Source organism: Cannabis sativa, chromosome 1 (genome assembly GCF_029168945.1).
Source record: "Cannabis sativa cultivar Pink pepper isolate KNU-18-1 chromosome 1, ASM2916894v1, whole genome shotgun sequence".
Classification (NCBI taxonomy): domain Eukaryota; kingdom Viridiplantae; phylum Streptophyta; class Magnoliopsida; order Rosales; family Cannabaceae; genus Cannabis; species Cannabis sativa.
Genome location: NC_083601.1, coordinates 36,708,203 through 36,731,161, shown reverse-complemented (window position 1 = coordinate 36,731,161; position 22,959 = coordinate 36,708,203). Strand labels below are relative to the sequence as shown.

The window sequence follows — 22,959 nt, the reverse complement described above, 5'->3', positions numbered from 1 at the left end:
AAAAATAGGTTTTAAGACGAAAAAGAAGGACGAATATGATACTTCGACTTTTTTTTTTTAATTTTAATTTTTATAATTATCACTTTAAAATCTAATTCCTTCCTTTCATTCTATTGTGTTTAATGTTCTTTTCCATTTTTAGATAACAAAGATAACAACCAAATATAAATTATTTATTTTTAAAAGATACAAGACAAAAAAATATATATTTCCACTTTTCCAACCAATTAATTTCAACATCTTTTATACAGTGACACCCTAAAAAAAGGTGTTTATCTAAAAATAAAAAACTACCTAACATTAGAAGAAGAAAAAATAAACATACTCAGCTGCCATGTTTTTTTTCTTATCTTTTCTTTGGGATGGTGAGATCAATGGATAATTATTAACTCATTAGGTCAGTTCAGTATAATAAAATATACATTTCTGACCATATATCTATATAGGATTCTCTTCCATAACATATACTTCCAAGTATTGGTAACACATCAAGTAATAATACAATAGTCTCTTTCACAAAATATAATTTATATATATAATGTTTAACAATGTTCTTCTCCATTGATAGATTATCATTCAAAAAAAAAAAATGTGGGCTATCTTTTGGATTTAATTAAAAAAAAAATACAACAAACAAATCTCATATGTGTACATCTTTACATATATAGATATACTAGCAAAAACTACGTGCGAGACACGTATACTAAATTTTATGCTAGTTTTTTTCTATGTTATTTGAAAGTGATACAATAAAAAATTAAAGAAAAAACATTATTAGTTATTAGGTGAGATTATTTGAATAAAGAACAATAAATAATCACGTAAAAATCAAAAATAATTATTTGAATAAAGAATTCAATATACATATTTATGTATATGAATCTCATTAATCAAAAAGAATTATTAAATATATGAACAATAATTTGTCACGCTATATGTTTCCCAATAAAGAAATCCACCTCCTCATAGTCAAAAATAAACAATATATGTAATACAGATCTTTGTAATGTAAGACTCTAAAAGAAACAAAAACTTCGCTAGCATAATCTAAAAGGTTTAAGTGAACTAAATAATGACTAAGAAGATCTAAATTACAAAATGAAAATAACATGTCTATATGAGTATGTATATGAGCATAATTGATCTAAGAGAAAATAGATAAACTTATAAACATATAAATATACTTAATATTAATTTTGACAAAGAAACAATTCAATTATAAACAATTCTAAATATCAGCTTGACAATTTCAACACACTAATTACTCATTAAATAACCATAATGTATACATTATGATAATTTTATTTTATTTGATATCAAATGATAGAGATTATTGAGGTTTTCAACCATGGAAAACACACTATGATCAAAAAGTAATGCTCATTAATTGTATATTTCAAAGAAACCCTAATTTCCATGAATGTCCCTAATAATATATAAACAATAAAGTTGTAAATTAAAAAAAGAAGTAGCAAAATTTTATTTAATATAAGAAATAGAACAAAGTGAAGATTTATACAATACCGGAATTTGAACTCTTAAGCCATTAGCGAAGGGCGAAACTCGTTAGATCTCCAAGTTGAACACTACCTTAAAAAAAATTAAATGATGTGGAGGTTTTTTTTGTGTGCTTCTGCTTCGATATGTTCTTTTAAAACACCATAAATCAGGTAAAACAAGCCTAACAAGCTTGCTTAATGTTTCCTTAGCTTTAACGTGGCACCCACTTCTTAGATTTGCTTTTTTTTATCTTGTATATTTATGTATCTTTGAGATTTAACTGAAAAGGCTCTATTGCCTCGAGATTTAAACCACGTTTGATTTTCTTATTATTTACAAGGCTCGCATGCTTCGTCTATGATATAAATACAACAAATGAGACTTGGGAGTGGGTTGACCTTAAGGAGGTAACAATTGTGTTTTAAAATATTGGTTCCTGAAGAATGTTTCAAGATACAAGTATGATGAGTTTTTTATATTATAGACGATTTGTTCCAAAACATAATAGAACTAACCAATTAGGTTAATGATCTGGCTTCTGATACGTCCATATTAAAGATGATTGGGGGTGTGCGGTTCTGTAAATGCTATGAAATAATTTTGTAGTTAGTCTGTGAATATTGCAATGAAAGTGTTGGTTTGACCTGGCAATTTTGTGGTTACAACTTACGAGAATTCTTGACAAGGTTGTTGAATAGTAAACCAATATAAAACTTGTTTTACTCTGTTGAATAATATGAAAGATAATTCATTTTTTCACCATGTTTAAAAATAAATACAAATTTGATGAGCATATTACTTTTTTTTTCTTTTTTTTTTAATTGAGAGTCTCATAGTATCAAATCCCGGTTGTTTTTTTTTAAATGTTGTCAGATTCTCGAATATTTAGATCAAATATCGGGCTCAAATATTAATGAAATTTGTTTTATTATTATTTTATTATATATAAATAATATTTTATTATTTTATTAAATAAAAATTAAAAGTCACTCAAATATCAGTTCAAATATTAATGGGATTTGTTTTATTATTATTTTATTATATATAAATAATATTTTATTATTAATATCAGTTCAAATATTAATGGGATTTGTTTTATTATTATTTTATTATATATAAATAATATTTTATTATTTTATTAACTAAAAATTAAAAATCACCCATAAATTTCTCAAAAACCAAGAATTTTAGTTATATAGACACACTTTATATAGAATAGATATTCGTATTTGTGTACACGTTTATGATTATTATAGTAATATAGAGTAGGGGACGCGTTACACTGAAGGAGATATGATTTGGGTGCTTTCTTTTTTACAAAATAGAAATTAATTAATAGAAAAGCATAGAGGTTAATTTTAAGGCACTTTGCCATTATTCTTTTGACCTTTTTTTTCTTTCCTTTCTTTTCAAAACCATTATAATGTATAATGATGGCTAATGTTTTGAATACAAACCCGCTTCTTGGCTTAATATAGGCTCTAAAGAAAAGAAATTAAGCATTGCAAAAGTGTTAGTGGGAAGGCTCAACTTATTTCTTGTTGCTTTTTTCTTAGCTTGTACAGGTTTGCATCCTTTCTTTGACAAACTCAAAGATGTATATAAAATATTTGTGTTGTATATATGCATATCCATATATGCTGGTTATTAGATGAAAATTATGGGCTGTCATTATATCAACTTCAACTTTAGAATAATTTGGATTTTGACAAGTAAGAACAAATGTACCGCCATCATGTTTCATGAATAAAAGTATGGTTGAGTCTTGGACTTAGATAGGAAAAAAATAAATAAAGAATAATTAAAATACAATATAATTTGTACCAGAACTGACATTTAAAAAATGTAATCAACTTTAAAAAAAATATATATATTCAAATAATATGATTATAATACTATATTTTATAAATAATAATCATAAAATTCAACACTCGAATAATTTTATTTTTTGATTCATCTATCCAAACCTATGTAGTGTTAACAACCCCCGTAATGTTACTTACAAAAGAAATTAAAAAAAAAAAGTATATATTTGATTCCCTTTTACTGATTAAATTAGGGAATATATTCTTGATATTTTAAACATAAAAGCTTAAAACAATTCCTCAAACGGTGTATTTTAATATTTACAACTAGAAAATCCAAAGATCCCTTTATATTGACCGATTTACTAGTACCATCCATTTTCTCATATTACAATTAGTGCAGAAATTGGCACTGAATTCTTCATATTCCCATATTAAAAACAAAAAGGGTCATTTTTTTGTATGGGAAATGTATGAAATTTACAATTAAAAAAGAAAATAAGAAAAAGTTAAAAGAATTTGCATGCATATTTTTAGGTAGTAAATGTTTTTGTCCATATTGCATGTGAGAGGAGTAGTTGGGCCTAAATGCAGTTTAGTTGGGGTGATGCTACACCAAAGCAGTGGGCCCACATACCACAACCCCTTTTTACCATCTCCATACGATTAAATTGTCTAATCTTAAGGCCCATATATAACACAACCACCTAATAATGTCCCTCCATATGTTTTTGGTTACTATTATCAATGTAGGGAAACCAGCTATACTATCAAGTATCAATAATAATAAATCTTAAGTGATGATTATTAAAATCCAATATGAAAAAATAGACAGAGCAGGTATTAATTGTTTTTTTTTTCTCCATAAACTGTCTAAGTATATATTCATGTACTTGATAAAAAGAGACTCAACTAATTTTTCCGATTAGTACATGAATTAATAATTTTAAAGTGGATAAATGAGATTGGACTTCATGAAGAAGACATTTGTTTTAATAATTGAGCTAAAAAAGAGAAGACATATTCTTTATAATTTAAAAATAATAGTATTTTAGTAAGGGTGATACCAACAGGGTAACAGTGAATGAGATCGATGGTATGGTATATCCAAGTTTTGTAGTATGCTAAAGGAGAGTGACTTATGCGCGCTATCAACGCTCTCAACGGGCGCGTCCCACTCGCTTCGAGAACTACGTCTCCTTTTGTCTAAGTTTCTCCTTCTTTCATGTGTGACTTTTTCTAATATTAGTAGAATCGTAATTTTGCGCTCACAATGTCGCTAAGCGCTTTTACCCACCAGGTTTATTGATCGATCCCGATCGCCCGTTCCTGTGAACATTTTACGAATTAATTGCGTCTAGATTTTATCTATTTTAATATAAAACTACGCTTGTTTCTCAAAAAAAAGTAGTATGCTAAAGGAGTCAATATATTGTTTTTGTTTGTAGTGAACAACGTTCTTAATGCTTATAATATAATGGGACCACAGGACCACTTATATACGAATAATTAATCACTATGTCTCTTAGTTTTAGCAGCAATACACTATTTGACTATGATATTTTCAAAGAAATTTGTGGGAAAAGACTTGAAGGGGTATCATAAAATATTTATACAATTTATTTCGTTTCCAAAAGCATGCAATTCCAGATTTTATATGTTTTTTTTTTCTGAATGCTTATTTTTTTTAGGAACCATCATTGAAAAAATAAGATGAATGATTTCAAGTTTTAATGGAATTTTCAAAAGATAAAAAATAAAAAAATCTAGTTAGTAACAATAGATTCTACATTTTTATGATTTAAATGGCTCTTTAAAACTAAATTATCAAATGGCAAATAGTAAGTATAACTTTATTTCTTCATTTCTAAGTAAAAGTAAAAGTTGTACCGAAGAAGTCAATGTCATTTTTCAACCAGTATATAAACAAATGTATCCGAGAAGTTCCTCACAATATTTTTTTTAGGAAGATTGGCTGTCAAGACTAGAGCTAACTATAAATAGGGACTGTGCATTTTGACATGGTACAAAATCAATCGAGTACGAGCTGCTACGAAAAAATATGTATTTGGTATGACATGAAAAAAATAAACTTAAGCATGACAACAAGTCCATATAACACATAAGCACAAATAAATTAGCCCAAAAATACACGTTAAACTTTTATTATAATTTGATGATAATAATATTAGTAATAGATATGTATTTACTAATAAATATTCAAATTTTAATCATTCTAATTAATTTTTTATTATATAATTATGTGTAAAATTTTATAAAAAAAAATAATATAAAAATAATTAAAACTGTAAAATATATAATTTAATAATTAATTCATTAATTGTAAAATAAATAATTGAAAAGTGGGAGTCTGTATAAAAAAAATGAACTGACCCATTTATGAGAAACGGACCAGAAGTATAGCATGAGTTCGAGAACGACACGAAAATATAAGTTTACGGACTGTGTTGACCTTACCCTTGGAGCATCTCCAATAATACACTAAATTTAGTGTTACACTATCACTACCACAACACTAAAAAATTATTCTTTATCATTAAATTAATTTTTTAACAAAATAAATAAAAAAATTAATATCATATTAAATAACAAAAATTAACACAATTGTTATATTTAACTAATAATTTAAATAAACTTACTAATTAGATTAAAGATAATAATGTTGTAAAATTGGCTAAATTCGATAAATTAAAATATTTGCAATAATATAAATATTATAAGGTTCATTTACAATGCATCCATATAAATAAAAGAGTCACGTGACAGAAAGTTTGAATTTTATTTTCGGCGTTTTAAATTTTTTAAAATTTTCGATATTCTGCAAAGATGTCTTAAATAACTATAATGTACACGACCATAAAAAAAAGACTAAATAAATCTCTCGAATACCAAAACAGATAGGAGTATATGAGTGTGCCACTTTTAAAGAAGTGTATTGTTTTCTGCGTGTTAAATTTTTTTAATGTCTTAAATAACTATAATATACACGACTATATAAAAAAATAGACTAAAAAAATCTGACGGGTGACTAAACAAATAGGAATAAATTCGTACATTATTTTTAAAGATATACATTATAAAATTTCTCAAAAAAATAATTTTTAATTTTATAATTGTAATAATATAAGTATATATATAAAGATTATTTAAATTATATATAAGAAAAAAGATATGCAGACAAAACTTCAAAATGCTGCAAACAATGCAGTCTCGTTGGATCCTCCATTCACGCCATATCGCCATATATGATATTTGGCGTCTCCTTGATGTTGCTCTTAGAGCATCTCCAAGGAGCTCATCAAATATGGTGTCACACTATCACCAAATTTGATGTTAAAAACTATCTTCACTCCAACCACAACACCAAAAATTACACTAAAAAAATATTCCTTATTATTATATTAATTTTTTAATAAAAAAAAAGACTAAAAAGACACATTGTAATTTAATAAATACAATTAATAATATAGACATATACAAAAATTAGTTATAAAAAAAAAAAAAATGTTGTGTGAACAAATGCACGCATATATGTCAGTAAGACACACAAGAATTTAGTGTAAAATTTGATGTTACGTTGGAGGGCTAATTCTACTGCATCACCAAATTTGATGCCTCCTTGGTGATGCTCTTACCCTTTAAAATATTAGTAAGACACAATACGATTTATATCCTTTTAACGGTTGACACACCATAGTTCATATTATTTTATGGATCGACACAACCAGCTAATAGGATCGTGAGGTTCTAAAATATGAGTCAACTCGCATGAAATACACCTATATTTATACAGCTTTGGTCAAGTCTCTAGACCACAATGGTAGACATGTACACAGTAATTGAGTATATTTAGAAAAAAATTAAATTCTAATTAAAAATATTACAAAATAGACTTTTGGATCTCTTTTCAAAATAGTTATTATTCACATGAATTTATGTGATTTGTGCATTATTTATAAATGGAAAAAAAAAAGTTCTTTAGAAAAATAAAATGGGTTTATAAAATCTTAGGATATTAAGTCAAAATTCTACAATTTTTTTTTTTGAAAGAATCTTTTTTATTTTTTAGTGGTGTATTATATTCTATTTTGATGACACAATACTACTATTATAAAAATTATATAAATGGAATGAGAGGGCCAAAATAAAAGTGAAAACCTAAAAAGGAAGGAAAAAGTAGAATATAGTAATATTATTTTCTTTTTAAGTGGAATAAAAAGAAAAATAAATTAGGAAAGTAAGAGCATGTTTGGTATTATTTTCTGTTTTTTGTTTTAAAAAATTATTTTTAGAAATGAGAACAAAATAATTTTTGAAGTTTTTAAAACACAAGTCACATTTGGTTAGTAATTTTTAAAAACAATATTGACCAAAAGTGAATTAGTTTTTAAAACAGAAAACAATATTTTGTTGTTTTTAAAATTCTTGTTTTTTGTAACATTGTTTTCTGAAAACTGTTTTTAAAAAGCAAGACCAAACAAGTCAAATTATTTTTAAAAATAATTTTCTGTTTTTAAAAACAAAAAATAGTTTTTTAGTTACGATGCCAAACATTGCATAATTTATTTGTGATTTTTTTTCTTTCCTTTTTCATGCCATAGAAAATATATTGGAGATAAATACAATTTGTTTTTCTTTTTTTCTTTTGAAGAACATAAATACAAAAAAAAAAAAGAAATTTAGAGAGAGAAATACAAGTCGAAGAGATGGAATGGCATGTAATAAAGACTCTAGGACCACATCAAAATATATTGATTAGGTCTATTACCATACATAATGTAATCACATCAAACCTCTGATTTCACACCTATGACCTATATCAAAATTAGTTTAGAGGTATACCCTTAGAGCAATTTTAACGGTTCATAATCAATTGTGCACAAAGCCAAAGATATGTATATAAATGAAAGATATGTACAATTGTGACAAAAAAATCCAAACAAAAAAAACTAAATCTAACAGGATGTCTGGTAGTATTTTTTGTTTTTTTGTTTTCAATTTTTTTTTTTAAGAAATGAGAACAAAAAATAATTTTTAAAACACAAGTTTGGTTTAGTTTTTTTAAAAAACTAAAAGTGAATTGGTTTTTAAAATAAAAAACAATGATTCTGTTTGGTAACACTTTTTTAATCAGTTTTCTATTTTTAAAATTAAAAAAGTGAAAATATTTTTCAAAGACATGTTCTATAAAAATATTTTTACTTTTAAATTTTTTAATTAAGAATTAAATTTATTATTTTTTTTTAAAAAAAAAACACTTAAAATTTTTTTAAATAGTTTTTTTTTTCTTAAATATCTTGGACTTCGATCAGATCTGGACCCAAATCTCCCACGGCCCTTGCTCTGAACCTGACCTTTGACTTGAACCAAAATTCGACCCCGGACCTAGACCGTAAATAAAATCAAAAAATGAAAATGAAAATGAATTTTACAGAACACACTTTTGTTTTCTGTTTTTAAAATTAAAAAACAAAAGTGGTTACAGAACGCATTTTTATTTTTCAAAAGCAAAATTTTTAAAAACAAAAATTTTACTTTCATTTTGTGATTAAAAATTAGAAAACAAAAGTGTTACCAAACGACACCGTTATTTTGTTATTTTTAAAATTCTTATTTTTTGTAATTTTGTTTTCTGAAAAATATCTTTAAAAAATAAGGCCAAACAAGTTAAATTATTTTCAAAAAATAATTTTATATTTTTAAAAATAAAAAAATTATTTTTTAATTATGATACAAAGCATGCACTAAATTTCAAAAAAAAAAAAAAAAAAACTTTATCTTCAGATGTTAGATATTAAACTTTTTACAAGTTCAAAGGTATATTTATAAAGATTTCTTTAGTAGGTTCTGAAATCATTTACTGTTTTGACTTTAAAATGTACATAAAACCTAACGATTTGTCAATAAAGAAACTGACAAAGACTTATGTAGTATAGGGGAAAATTTCCAAAACTTGCTCACTAGTAGAGGAATGTTTTCTTAATTATACATATATAGAAATAAAAAATTATGAAATTGTGTCATTAATTTGACCATACTATTAAATGTTTGATATTTGTGATACACATAATAATTTGTAAGTGTAAATCTATATATTTATATATATAACTAGCAAAAAGTTAAGTGCAAGACACGTATATTAAATTTTATGCTAATTTTTTATATGTTAGTTGAAAGTGATACAATTAAAAATTAAAGAAAAAATATTATTAGTTATAAGGTGAGATTATTATTATGTGCATCTAAATATTATAGTTTATAATGTTGTCAATTAAAAGTGAATACCGAATACGATATATTAATGTTTAAGAAAGCTTGATGATTTAAATATGTTCTTAAGTTAATCTAAAAATAAATTAAAAATTGATGTTCCAATACTTAAAGAAACATTACTTAAATGGGTGTAAGATAAAAAGAAAATTAAAAATCAATCTTTAAATTATTGATAATTGAAGATCGCATTTGTCTAAAAATTGTAGATAAGAAAACTAATGATAGTCATTGGTGGATTTCAATCTTCATTTGCTTCGATAGAGACAATAGTGTAATTTTTGTATTTTGCACTTTTCATTCTAGTCGGGTCCGCATATATCTGGATTGTCTATTTTTTCGTTGATAAATTAAATATGGTAGTGTCGACAAAGCGGCGGTCTGCAAACCGTGATGTATTTTTTTCTTTTAAAATGATTAGACATGGTGTGCATAGCTTATTTAATTAAAAAAATCAACTTATGAAAGACATATAAAACTATTTTATTTTTTTAAAATTACACATTTGCAGTATATTTCATTAGTTGGGCAGCAGTACACGAAAATATTTTTTCCACAATATCTACGAACATAACAGCAAATAGGCTCCTTGTATTGTCATCAAGTTCAACATATGCTATAGCACTGTAAAATGCATAATAATAAGATTGTTAGTATCTCTTTTTTTTTTTATATTATTTTAACTTAATTTCAATAACATCATATGTTTTTTTTGTAATATACCGTGGTGTAGGAAATTCTTCCTGGCCGCATGTTGGGCCTTGTCACATATAATTTTTTCATTGCGATTGTATAAATCTATTTTTTTACGACATGCGTCACATTACTTGTAATAAAAACTCTGGACAGTATCAGTTATTTTTATTGCCGCCTCAATCCAAAAATATTTTTAATACATCCAAATCAAATGGTGTTAATAATAGCAAGATATTAAAACAAAAATTTTATAAAGTAAATATTGTAGTAGTCTTTACCTCATTCAGTTGCAGATTTTTCGTCAAATCTGAAATTTGGATGTTAGTCACTATTTCGCTAATATATTTAATTGTGCTTCTAATTTATGAGCACGTGATCAAAAACAGTGCTGCAATGTACTCTCTGATTTGTTTTTTTCTTTTTTTTTTTGTTACATCTAATGCCTCAGGTTTAATTATGATAAGTTTTGGTGGGTTTTAGTAAATATTTTTCTTTTTCTGGTTTGCATTAATAGCTAGAACATGGAGAAATTAATAAGATTGGCATTCCTTTTTGTCGCAGCATGGACAAAGCAACATAATTATAATAATACTTTAAGTTAATTTTATTTTTATTTAACAGAAGACGAAATTATAAATTTTATGGCTTCTTAATTATACTGTATGTGCTAAAATATAACTTTTTTTTTAATGAGTGTTTTTATAGAAAAATGGTAATTCTAGAAGAGAAGAAGAGAATAAGAAGAGAAAAATCGTAGATGTACAATAGCAAAAACCCAATCGTATTTTTTTGGATTTAATGGAATTTATTTTATTTATTTTAATATATATAAATAAAAAATGACCCATGAATTTCTCAATAACTATTTTATTTTTAATATAAAGAAAAAGTCACCTATGAATTTCTTATAAACCAAGAATTCGGTTATATAGGCACACTTTATATAAAATAGATATAAGAAAATATTTAAGTAATATCACGAGAAACTGTTTATATAAATATTTTTTTATTATGTGTTATATTATTAATTAATTAATTTTTTTTATATATTTTTTTTATTTATTTTTTAAATAATTTAGTGATTTCTAATAAAAAAAATTACTAACATTTAATATTGTGGACCATTAAGACTCATTTACTAAAAAATATTTAAATGAGGTATTTTACACGTGAATTTTTTTTTTTTTTAAAGTAACACTTTTGTAATATTTTGGTTTGATATATATAGTGAAACTTGAAGATTAAACATTTTAAACACATTGGACATATAAAATTCAGGTTTAAATATATTTGACTGTATAATTAATTAATCAAATAATATTGATTTTTTTTAGCACAATTCATGTATAGTATGACTTTCGATAAATATTATTCACTTGAAGGTTGCTTATGTTGTATCAGCATACATATGATTTGTTCATCAATCAAGATGCAATTAAGAAATCCTAATAATTTATGACTCATCTTTTCTATCATTTATATATAAAAGAGAAAAAAAATAACATACAGACATATCACATTGATCAAACAAAAAATATTGCAAAGTATTTCTTAAAAAAAAAAAATCTCGTGTAAGACATCTCATTTAAAAATCTTTTAGTAAATGAGGCTTACAATGTTAAATATTAGTAATTTTTTTTATTAGATGTCACCAAATTATTAAAAAAATAAATAAATAAAAATAATATAAAAGGAATTAATTAATTAATTATTGGTATAAAATAATAGAATAACACATAATAATAATAAAAAAAATGTCTGTATACACAAAAGTTTTGGTGACTATTTTTTTTTTTTTTTTGAAACAGTTGGTGACTCTATTTAAGTATTATTCTATATATCTATATATATATAAAAGGAATTAATTAATTAATTATTGGTATAAAATAATAGAATAACACATAATAATAATAAAAAAATATCTGTATACACAAAAGTTTTGGTGACTATTTTTTTTTTTTTTAAACAGTTGATGACTCTATTTAAGTATTATTCTATACTAGCAAAAAGCTACGTGCGAGGCACGTATACTAAATTTTATGTTAATTTTTTTCTATGTTATTTGAAAGTTATACAATTAAAAATTAAAGAAAAAATATTTTTTAGTTATTAGGTGACATTATTATTATGTGTATAGGAAGAAATCACAAATTAATTAATCTTATAATCTTAACTTTAATCAAGTAGGGTTCTAGATATATGAACAATAAATAATCACGTAAAAATAAAAAATAATTATTTGAATAAAGAATTCAATATACACAGTTATATATATGAATCCCATTAATCAAAAATAATTATTCAATATATGAACAATAATTTGTCACGCTATATGTTTCCCAATAAAGAAATCCACCTCCTCATAGTCAAAAATAAATAATGCATGTAATACAGATCTTTGTATTGGAGTACCTAAAAGAAACAAAACTTCAGTTACCATAATCAGATTAGGTTTATGGTAACTGAATAATGACTAAGAAGATCTAAATTACAAAATAAAAATAACATGTCTATATGAGTATGATTTTTTTGCTATATGAGCATGATTAATCTAAAAGAAAATAGATAAACCTATAAACATATAAATATACTTAATATTAATTTTGACAAAGAAACAATTCAGTTATAAACAATTCTAAATATCACCTTGACAATTTCAACACACTAATTACTCATTAAATAACCATAATGTATACATCATGATAATTTTATTTTATTTGATATCAAATGATAGAGATTATTGAGGTTTTCAGTCATGAAAAACACACTATGATAAAAAAGTAATGCTTATTAATGGTATATTTCAAAGAAATCATAATTTCCATGAATGTCCCTAATAAGATATAAACAATAAAGTTGTAAATTAAAAAAAAAAAGTAGCAAAATTTCATTTAATATAAGAAATAGAATAAATTGAAGATTTATACAATACTGGAATTTGAACTCTTAGAGGCCATTAGCGAAGGGGCGAAACTCGTTAGATCCCCTCGTAGAACACTACCTGGTCTGAACACAAAAATTGTAGAAATCAAAATATGAATAAATTAGCATCATCAACAAAAGGAAAATTAAAGGGAAAAGACTTAATAATTACGTAACAAATAATTATTAATTGAATTAAAAAGTTAAGATTATAAGATTAATTCAAATTATTGTTCATATATTGATTAATCCCATTAATCAAAAATAATTCAATATATGAACTCTATTTGATTAAATCACATTGAATTATTTTTTATTAATGGGATTAATTAATATATGAACAATAATTTGAATTAATCTTATAACCAAATAATCAAATAGGATTAGAAATACGGTAATTAAAGAAAATCTAGAATTTTTTTTTGATTTAATGGAATTTATTTTATTTTTATTTTGTTATATATAAATAAAAAGTGAATCATGAATTTCTCATAAACCGTTTTATTTTTAATAATAAACCATTTTATTTTTAATATAAATAAAAAGTCACCCATGAATTTCTCATAAACCAAAAATTTTGTTATATAGGCACACTTTATATAGAATAGATATTTCTATGCTATTTTTGGGTATATAATTAAGTCACCCTCTAGCTGTTTCTTTTGTTTTAAGGTACTCTATCTATTTATTGGGAAAGTGTTTTTATTAAATAAAATTTGGTGGTGCTCACAAAACTCACGACAAAACTTCTTTAGTTCTAGATGCAAAATCGGTCTCATGTAAGAGTAAGAGCACAGTCTAAATTTCAGCATTATCATAATTTTAAATAGCACATGTCATCAACCACATCTAGTTTGTTTGTTGAGGGATTAGCCTATCAAATTAGATAATGATAATAGAATCTTAAATTCTATTATAATACACAATTTGGTTTGTACATAATTCTCAATGTTGGGATTGGGAGTTAAGTTATATTATATCAAACTTATCATGTTATAATCTCTCACCAAAGTGATGCCACGTTTAGCTGACTCTAAATGCTTCATTTGTAAATAATTAATATTACGTAACAAACTGAAAACTATTATTCTCTTTATAGTTTGTTTTTGTTTTTTTTCAAAAAAAATAAAATCATAAAGAGGTTAATGGTTATGGGATGTTGATGTTTAATCCTGAATATTAGGCTTATAAGCTGTCATTTATTGTTTCTCTCGCTACTAAAAAAATTAATAGACTTAATTCTATTGATCTTTCTTGATATATGATAATGTTCTTTGTAATCACTTTCTTTTTACATTGGATGCCCAAGCTCAAAGTGTTTATTTGGGGGCATCCTTGTAATTGAGGGCATCCCTCAACCCATGAAAAAGTAAAAGTTCCATTAATTGTGTTAAAGTAACGAAAGATATATGGTACTACGGGGCTATGAAAATATTTATTTATATATATATATAAATGGGGATACATTTATTCATTATGAGTTGGCCAACATAGAAAATAGTGGAGTCATATAGTCGTAGTAGTCGTAGAATAACACAGATCATATCGGATCACTTTATTTATTAATTAAACCGAAAAAGACACTGAATTGAAATGGGATCCAACGATATTGCATCGTATATTGACAAAAAATACTTATCATTGGAATTCTGATTCTGTGCTTGAGATTTTAGTTGTCGTATAAATATATTAATTATATGGAAATATATTTTTTTTACTTTATCGTATATATGTTAGTAACTGGATTTCCTAGCATGACTCATAAAATTTTATGTTGAAGTCGAGTCATTCATACATAGCATTGTTTAATTGTACGTATACTATATACGAATTAGATAAAATAATCCAACAAAAGGTTTGATACTTCAATAATTTATTACAAGTGTTTTCTTGTAAATAAATATTTTACCACTTTAGATCGGTGTTGTTTCGAAAGTTTGGTCGGGCGTGCACTTCAAGGGTTAACTTTTACTTGTTTCCTCCAAAAAATAATAATAATAAAGATAAAGGGGATAAAGTTGATTAGATAAAGGCTTTAAATATATATGCTAGATTCCTATTGATGGCATACTATTATAATGGCCAAATAATTTTGTTTAAATCATTGAAGATACAACTCGCTCGAAAACCCTTTTAATAAGACAAGAGAACTAAACACAAGGAATTGTTCAATAAGCAACATTATGCCAAACTAATGATTGGTTGATTAGAGCATATTACCAAAAACAACCTTCATTATATTATTATATTATAATTTAATTTAATTGAGCTAGTATTGGTAAGCATTGTACGTATATATTTAAAAAGGAAAAGATAAAAAAGTTTATTTGATAAAAATCAGATAAAGTACTTTAATAATAATGTAGTTTAGACTGACAAGGCCGAAAGGAAAATAGACCATTAAGCCAATGGCGTAAGAAAGTCCTTCAAAGTATGCATTTGCAGCATTTCTATTCGGTTTGGTTTCTAGATTTTTTTTTTTTTTGGAGTATTGTAATTTGACATTCAATTATTTTATAATTACTTAGTGATGTCTCTCATTATTTATTCAATAATAATAATATGTCATTTTTTTTGGTATTTTTACTTAACCTTTCTCTTTTTAAAATAATGGTAAAAAGTTTATTAGACCATTTATGTAGAACCTACTACTTTTAGCGCAATGAAGTTAATGATTCAATATCAAATATTACACCAAATATAACACATAATAAAAATATTTTGTTTAAAAATTTTTACATTTTTTATTATTTATATTAATAGCCAAGAATAATTAATTTATGATATAATTATTATATTATTAACAATTTATGATTATTTTTAAAACAAATCAAAAGAATGATTAGAATGAAAAGAATAAATTATGCACCGTATAAATTCAAAATCTAAACACTATTAATATTATAAAATTTAATGTACACTAATTTGTGTCTTGTTACAAACTTATAGTGAAATGTTGTGAAAACTTTTAATGGTATGCTCTTATAGGTCTATTTGATTAATTGGTGGTTAGGTGCCACGTATTGAATAGGATGAATAGGGCTGCCGACAGAATACCAAGAAAGGAACCCATAAACTCAGCCAGGAAAAAAGATAAAACAACTATAGTGACATATTTAGCTTCAATCTAAATCAAAACTCGAAGCTAACAATAGCAATTCAAAGTTCAATCATCCCTACAATTTTGTTTTATTTTGTTTTCTCTCTTTATAAATGTATTTCCAATTTTATTCCACTTATTTAATGTATTATTTATTTGAATTTTCAAAAGGAAATCTCCCTTTGGGCAGTGCCATCCTCTCATTCACTATTTTATTAGTATCTTGCCTGAGAAATGAATTGATCTTTAAAAGAAACGTCAAACTCAATGTAGGAAGCAAGAACGTCTTGCTCCAGTGTACCACTTATTTAAATACAGAATTTTAAAATCACCAAATAAAACCTTATTGCAGAATTTTCAAAGATAGAATAGAACTGCAAAAATTGTAAGAGCAATGCTTTTGGGAGAATTAGAAACAAGATGGTCATAACAGTCTGATAAGATTGAATGGTTCGACATTTTGATTTGGAAAATACTAAAGAATTCTTTTTTTTTTTTTGAAAGAAAATACTAAAGAATTCTAGTAGTAAATATTATATTACACTAATACACTGTATTAAATTACATATTATATTTTCCTACATATATTAATTGTATAGTTCGTTACGGATGAGTTCTAAATAATTGATTGTTGAAATTCGGAAGTATTTTATTTTAGATAAACCGATTCTCTATAATCAGACTTGTTATGTCACCGAAATGTTCCTATTTATTATTGTTTTTTTCTTAAAAAAAATGATGTAATGAATAATAGTACGATTATCTGGGCTTCAAAGATGGGCCCATTTAATAAGAAAAGAAACGTGTTGGCCCATGAGTGAAATGCAGAAAATGCTATCCTTTTCTTTTTCTTGGCTCCCATCATTTCAGTCCTTTTTATTTGGGGAGATGGTGGGAAGTGGAACCAATGCTTGTCTTCTTGAGAAAGTTTACAGTGAGATGTAGGGAACATTTTTCAAAATATCTGAACAACAAAGCAATAGAATTCGGCAACTTCAAAAATATCAACATCTCCGGTCACATCTTTGATTGTGCCAATAATAAACAGTTTTTCATGACAGAATTATCTTTTGAAAAAACTTTCTATTCGTTTAAATCACGAAAAAAGGTTATAAAATGGGAGGGACTTATGATATAATATATCATTTCTGTATGGCGATGAAACGTACCAAAAATGATCCGCTTTTCAATAGAACCGGATCTGAAGAGAGTCCAACTCAGTTGATGACCCGACTATGCATAGAAAAATTGTGAAATCTGTAAAATGAAAATGGAGAAAGTATCAATGAATTGACTTTTGAATCATTATGTGTTCATGTCTGTGTTAGGTCTCTTTGCCATTGTTGAAGTTTAATGAAAAGAAAGAAAACAGTAAAGAGAGAGGAAAGAAGTGGAAAGAGATTATATACACAGAAGGAATTAAAGAAAGCTAACTAATTACCAACCGAAGTGAGTCACAAAAAAAGCTAAACAGATTCTAATGAACACTGATAACCACACTTAACAGACACTGGTACAGCTTAACTAACAGCTGACCTAGCTAATTATACTAGATGCCTTGATAGTCTGCAACATGGTAGGAACTACCTATCTTATAATAAAAACTTCTCTATCCTATGAAATCCCTCCACATATTAGCATGGACAATATTAACATACATTATATCCAAATTCCCTTTCCTAATTTTGTTTCTGTTACCTTTCCTTTTACATGGTTTTGTTTTCTTGCTAAAATTTCAAATGTGCACATAATAATTCTAACTTGCGTAACAAACGACATTAAATTGAAATATTGAAATAATCATTTTAATAAGGTTTGAGGAGTAGGACAACTTTTCAAGTTCTGTAGTAATCTGTCTAGAAGGAAATATGAAGTCTTTATTTTACCATCAATTTATAAGTATCGTATTACAGCACTGTCTCTTTCGCCTCCTTGCTTTCCTTAGAATCCTTTTTGTTTCTTCCTCCACTTCGTCAATCAAACAGTTACCTAAATCTTTTTTCAAAATAAACATATCAAAAACTCTTCTAAGACAATAGTTCTATGAAGCTCATATTTCTTGTTTTCATATCTGAATATTAGCTAGAAATGGCAACTGAAAATTCTTCTTTCACCAAATACCTGATTCATTCTCTTTAAACAGGCAGGAAAAACCTCTATCAATCTCCTCATCTGATTCAATGATAATTCTGCATTGTCTTTCCTGCATCATTGCCGTTCCCAATGCAGCATTGGAATACACTTAAATTTAGTTTAGTTCAACAAGCAGAAAAGAGGAGATAAAGAAGAAAAAAAAAACCAAACTTAAAACTTCACCTTATGAAGAGGAGAAGCTCCTATTTGTTTGTGCATCTTGTTGGCTGTGATATTTGTTAAGGTATTTTTTTCCGATTTTACTGATTTCCATCCTCCTGCTTCTGTCTTGGGAACTGCTACAATCGGTTGTGCAGAAACCTTAGGAGATGCAGCTGATCCAAAATCGGTACAATTATTTCTAATCTCTTGAAACCTGAAAGGAATGAAAGAGCACGAACATAGGTGAGAGGTAAGTCAGGTCTAAGTTAAAGAAGATGTGCAAATTAGCTAGAAAAGATCTTGTTTTGGTCATAAAAAACATCTAGCTATTTATCCAACAAGAAAAATATGAGTATAACAAACTTTCCAAATCGGTAATTAGCTGTCCCTCAAATCAATTGAGAGATTAATGTAAATTTTAGATGTTAACATGACACTATAGTGTCATGATCATACGTAAGCCAAAAGGAGCAAACATAATATTGCCTGGAAAGATTAAAATGTAAAGCTCTTAGTGCACAGGATGGTCACATTTCTACGTTACAGGCTGTCTTGCATTACTTTTTTATTCGTATCTTCCCAATGTAAAAATCTTACTTCATAATCTGCTGCAATTTTTCTTGTCTGGCGGCACTCCTGGTAGTAATCTGCTAATTTCCAGGTGGAGGAAAAAAAAGCCTTCTAAGAACAAACTTATCACAAGTGAATGACTGGAATGAAGTGATTCGACAAAAGAAGAAATTGTTATAACACCTTATTAGGGGGAGGAATCGGTGCCACTTGGTCTTTCCGGTCAGGTAACGCCGTTGCCTGCAGCACAAATTAAGGTAAAAACGAAATTCAACAAGCTGAGAGAGACGTAGTAGTATGGGAAATTCCAAGGGATCAATCGGAAAATTGCAAAGGACTTATGTCAGATAGAACAGAGAGGGGCAATGTATATATATCAATACGGTAAACGTAACCAAAAATAGGAAAGATTTAATGTTCCTGGACCATCACGTGAGATGTTATGCTACCTGCATTTCCTTGGGGAGAGAATTACAAAACTCATTTTGTGATTTCTGGATAAAAGCTTCTATCTTCTCTGGTAACGTTGAAAGCACCGAGAAAATATCTTGAAACTTGTCTTGATATGCATGCTTGTTGACTTGATCGGATGTAGATTTAAAGCCCGCTTCAAGGCTAGCTTTGATATCTTCTTGTCCCTTGTTCTAATTTACCAAACCTCCTTAATGTAAGAAGTCTAGACACATTCACGAATGCTTGAAACAACAAAACTTAAAACTTAGAAATGAAGTATGGACATTGGACACTATTTTGTGGGGTTACCATTAACTGCAGTAAGTTATCCTGAACCATCAATTTCTGCCGAATTCCTTCCGCTGAATTTGAATGAACAAATAAAAGTAAAATATTTACAGCGACAAATTATTAAAAGTACTAGAAAATGAAAAAGTTTATTAAATCACAGTCAAGCCATATCCAATGTAACATATATGTGTAATAAAAATTGTTTGAAAACGAAATTCAAGCTAGTTTCCAAGTTATTTGCCTTCAAATTTCGTGGTTTTCAGATAGCAAGGTTGCAAATGTCTAATGCAGATTGTATACTATTGCAAACACAATTTTCCCAGATAGTCCTCTACCGGTTATAACAGTTCAGGAATAATATACTCACTCTCTAGTAAAACTTCCTTTGTCCCTTTGTTAGCTTGCATAACGTCGCTCTGAACAGAATCCAGTATCATTCCGAACCGATTTAGTGAAGTTTCCATCATTCCAATCCGGTGTTCAAGCTCTTCGCTGATCTGCCCTGCTCATAAAATAAAACATCAATATGTCGTTGATGGTCATACTCATGCATGAAGGACAAGGATTTAATTGACACAGCTTATTCTTTTGGATAAACTTGTTACACAACTGTCAATTTCACATTTAGAAGTAAGCTTACATTTATGGTCAGAAAGAGAAGAAGAAGTCCATTTACGCGGTAGGCTGGTCGAAGATCTTGATACTGGCACCTGACTCTCTTCACGAGTATGACTGGTCGGTGGCAGGCAAACTGTCCTCTTTACATCCCGTTCTTCAGAACTGAATCTGTGTGCCGAAAACTAAGTCCAATAGAAGAGTGCAAAGATAAATACAGCATCGCAATTTATTCACGCATTAGTAAACATTATAAGCTATTTAAAAAATACTTTTTGAAGATTAGTGGTAGCCATATTGATACCAGAAAATATGTAAGAACTATTGAAAATTAAACATTAATTTTGCTGAGCATTCTTAGAAAGCTTATCCCAGGGAAAACTTTCCCCTTAAGCACAAAGGGAAATGGATTTTCTGCCCTCTGAACTCCAAAATTTCATTTTAAGTATCAATATGATGAAATTCTATATAGAAAAATGTGGAAGGAGAAACGAACATGCCGATTTGAACTTACCATTTATGATGCCTTCGGTGGCAGCAGATAATAACCAACAATGTGTCAGCTAACAAGGAAATTTCTATTTTTCGTCATCTTGGTCTTAGATGAATTTTAAAGATTTATTTTATGGTAGCTGATATTCAGTCATGAATACCATCAAAATAAGAGAAAGAAACAACGCTGATCTTTAGAGTTTTATACTAAAATCAAACCTATAGTTTGAATCTTACCACTACTGCAATAATTACAATTGAAGGGTTATTGTTTTAATCTACCGAAAACAAAATCCAATTCTACTAGCAAATATGAAAGAGAAAACAATAAAAAAGATGCATAGAGCTGAAAACTTCTTTCCCTTTTATTTCATTTCATTTGATACATTGCAATCACAAGAGCACCGAGAATAAAATTAACCTGATCAATTGTCAGAACATCGTCGAGTGAGCTCTGAGAAAACACGCCGAGTTGAGAGTGAGAAGAGAGTCCTCGAGAAAATGATTGTTGTGACGGTTGCGATCGCAGCTGTGATGTCTGGGGTCCATGTGCATGTGTTGCAGTGTTGGATCTCCTTCATGAATTCAAAGATTAACACGAGACACTGAAACAGGTAAGGAAGAAGAGCAACAGCAAGAGAACATGTAGAAAATTCACTTTTCAAGGTCACAAACATCATTGTTCAGAATCAAAACCAGAAAACTCATATCTAAGCACTCACAGTTTTTACTATCATTTTCAATCGACGTAATAGTGAACTCATACAAGCAAAATAGTACATAGGTCAAAACAGTTTGAAATTTAATGAGTAAAGAAATAAAGCATCACTCCAATTTTAATTTGCTCTGCATTTTCCTTCCATTATCTCGAAACCAAACATCGAACTACAATACAAGGAAAGAGAAGCATCGAGCACTATTAATTTACAAATATATATAATAATAATAATATTATTATTATTAACCTGAAACGAAGACAGTTGATTTAATCAAACCTAATATTGTACGAAAAATAACTTTCCCGCTTTTTCTCGGGAACCAAACGAGGCATGACGCAGTAGTTAAAAAGAAAAGAGAAGTATAAAATTGAAGAAAACAGAAGTGAACCTTGTTTGAGGAGAAAGGGTTGAAATGGAGCTGAGATCGGAAGCTTTATTGATCTTCAATTTCATTGAGCGATTTAGTGAATGAACTTGATCGGATCAGGTTTCTCTGAAACTTTTTAATATAAGGCTCAAAACTTAAAGAACAAGAGACTGTGAAAAGGAGCGACGAGTTGTGGAATACATAGGCGGGAAAGCAGGTGAGGGAAAAAGGGCACAAGGCCTTCAATTTTATTATTTTTTTTAAAACAATTCACAAATTCATTGAAAATATAATAATAACATCTCAAATTCATCAATTCATTACAAATACTACATTAAGCAACACATATTTTTTTTTTAATGGAGCAACACATATTAGTAACACTACTAACAAATTTTTAAAAATTTAAACAATGATCTTAAAATTATTATTGTGAAAACTCTAATAGTAAAAATAATTACAGATGTATAATTCTCGTAACAAATTTCAATCTAATATTATCATCAGCGTCAAGCAATTTATTTTAAAAACTTATTTTCCTTTCTTTAAAAACTTGAAGGTACTTCATTCAAAAAAAAAAAACTTGAAGGTACTTTCCAAAAAAAAATTAAAGAGACATTGGGTTAGGTTTATAGTGCACATAAATAAATTATACATTAGATAGATTAAACAATAAAAATAATAAATAATTAATTATTGTTGCAAATTTAATGTTTATTTTCACAACAAATCAATTTACATTCAATTTTTTACAATAGTTTAAGAAAAATACTTAAAGTCAACATCTTCTTATATTTCAATATCGATATTAGTATAATTAAATTTCGAGTCTCATATAATTTA

The 22,959-nt window shown here is 27.0% G+C and overlaps 1 protein-coding gene across 4 annotated transcripts; it reads right to left on the bottom strand.

Annotated features, from left to right (window-relative positions):
* Nucleotides 1-17,134: 17,134 nt before the first annotated feature.
* On the bottom strand, nucleotides 17,135-22,357 carry LOC115703644 (putative recombination initiation defects 3). 4 transcript variants are annotated; one of them, XR_009687329.1, is made up of 13 exons: nucleotides 22,138-22,357; nucleotides 21,452-21,605; nucleotides 20,564-20,723; nucleotides 20,291-20,425; nucleotides 19,942-19,994; nucleotides 19,629-19,823; nucleotides 19,363-19,419; nucleotides 19,207-19,259; nucleotides 18,631-18,823; nucleotides 18,436-18,517; nucleotides 18,201-18,309; nucleotides 17,484-17,571; nucleotides 17,135-17,278 (listed from the first exon to the last, which is right to left on the bottom strand). XR_009687329.1 is itself a non-coding variant. In XM_061113824.1 (12 exons), the coding sequence occupies exons 1-11, from the start codon at nucleotides 22,200-22,202 to the stop codon at nucleotides 18,203-18,205; spliced, it is 1,254 nt and encodes a 417-aa protein (XP_060969807.1). In that variant the 5' UTR covers nucleotides 22,203-22,357; the 3' UTR covers nucleotides 17,135-17,571; nucleotides 18,201-18,202. The 4 variants fall into 4 exon arrangements, 2 of the variants coding, with proteins under 2 accessions (XP_060969807.1, XP_030486742.2); XR_004009251.2 differs by having other exon boundaries at nucleotides 19,207-19,256; nucleotides 22,138-22,356; XM_061113824.1 differs by having other exon boundaries at nucleotides 17,135-17,571.
* Between the last annotated feature and the right edge of the window lie 602 nt (nucleotides 22,358-22,959).